The 1,913-nt window shown below is 28.2% G+C and overlaps 1 protein-coding gene across 1 annotated transcript; it reads right to left on the minus strand.

The window, feature by feature from the left end:
- Window positions 735–1,488, minus strand: LOC107638191 (zinc finger protein ZAT12; the record flags this gene model as incomplete). The annotated part of the gene is given in 1 exon segment (XM_016341359.2): window positions 735–1,488. A coding segment is annotated over 1 exon segment (594 nt). The 3' UTR covers window positions 735–893.

The raw sequence follows: 1,913 nt of genomic DNA on the forward strand, positions 1-1,913 counted from the left end.
CTACATATTATAAGGATGTGTGTATATTAATTAAATGTTCACATCAAATCAATGATCATTGAATATCTATGAGAAGTCAGAGATATAAACCTTCGTTATTTTTTTTTCCTTTGAAAGCAATATCGCATCAAATATAAAAAGGGTTTTATATCATTTGTTTATTTTTCACGCTTTAGGCAGGTTGTTTAAAATTTTAATTATATATAATTTGCAAGTAATTGAACTCGCTATAATATATTATTGTAAAAGAAATTAAACGTCTATATATAAAATGAACAGTAAAATGTCATCCACAATATATAATTGTATGGCTGCGTTTGTTTTTTAATTTTCTGATAAATAATTACATATTGCATATTTTAAAAATTTAGTTTTAGAGTTTTTGAAAATTTTAATCAAAATAAACTGATCAAGCTAAGGATAAATATTTTTCTTCCAATCATTTAGTCAATTTTTTATATAATTATTAATTAAATTATAGATTTTAATCAAGCTTTTAATTAACTTTCACAGCAGTAGTTTGAAGAATAAATTATCGTGAAAACTCAGGTGCAGTCGACTTTACATGAAGTTGATATCTGAGAGCCGTTAAATGATTTGACTGATTTGACTAAATTTTCATCTAATAACTCTCAGGTATCAACTTCACGTGAAATCAACTTCATCTGAGTTTTTACCGTAAATTATATATGCAAACAATTTTCTATTTGACTTATTAGTTATTACCATGTAAATAAATAACATGAAATTCTATAATTGAGGCCAAGAAATTAAAAATGAACAAATTTACAGTGTGATAATGAAAAATTACAAAATGTAAAGAGTTCAAAAAAAAAAGAATTAAAAACACTCATCTTCCTATAATTTAATACACTAATTAACTATACTACTCATCAATACAAACAATTTCCAATCTTCAAAATCTCCAAATCATTCTCAAAGGGTGTCAAATTCAAATCCAAAACCAAAACTCTCTTACTATTATTCTTTGACTCAAGGCTAGTGCTACCACCACTACTACTACTCATAGTAGAAGAATTATTATTATTATTATTGTTATTATTATGCAATAATAATCTTCCATTATGATGATTCAAATTTGAAGTAGCTCTATGCCTCCTCATATGTCCACCTAATGCTTGACCAATTGCAAATTCCAACCCACAAATGGAACATTCATGAGTCTTAGGCTTTTGAGGTTCCAATTGATGTTGATCTTCCATTTTGTTATTGCCACCATGATCATCATTCAACCTTGGCTTCTTGTGACTAGCTCTATGCCCTCCAAGTGCTTGAAATGAAGGGAATTGTCTGTTACATGTTTTGCACTCGAACACTCTGTTGCTGTTGTTGTCGTCGTTGTTGTTATAATTAGAAGAAAAACTTGAAGAATATGTTGCCCTAAATTGATCACTTCCTCTAGATAGTAGCATCAAGCAATTTGCCATGGTCATGCTTTCAATCACTTCTCTTTCTCTCTTCATCATGATAATAATAATAATAATATGATAAAATCTTTAATTTGTATATATGTATCAATTAAAAACAAAAACTTTGGAAAATTTGGTGTGTGGGTTGTAAAAGAATAAAATTTTGGAAAATTTAGTATGTGGGTGATGATGATGATTGAGAAAGTTTAGAGAGAAGAAGAAAACTAAGCAAATGGAATTGGAATTGGAATTTGGGGGAGATATAAAAGGGTGGTATTTATAATAAAAGGGTTGTTGATTTGATTTTTTTGATTAGGTTAATTGATAAATTAGTAGTGTGTGTGGGACACTTTCTTAGGGTTGACTTTTTGTGAGTGAATGTGTGACTTTGATTTCTTGTAAAATAAGGCAAATACATACACATATGAGTTTATAATTTGTAAACTGCTGGAGCAATTAAAGCAATAATTTGATGATGCGTTG

The sequence above is a fragment of the Arachis ipaensis genome, chromosome B04, assembly GCF_000816755.2.
Source record: "Arachis ipaensis cultivar K30076 chromosome B04, Araip1.1, whole genome shotgun sequence".
Taxonomy (NCBI): Eukaryota; Viridiplantae; Streptophyta; class Magnoliopsida; order Fabales; family Fabaceae; genus Arachis; species Arachis ipaensis.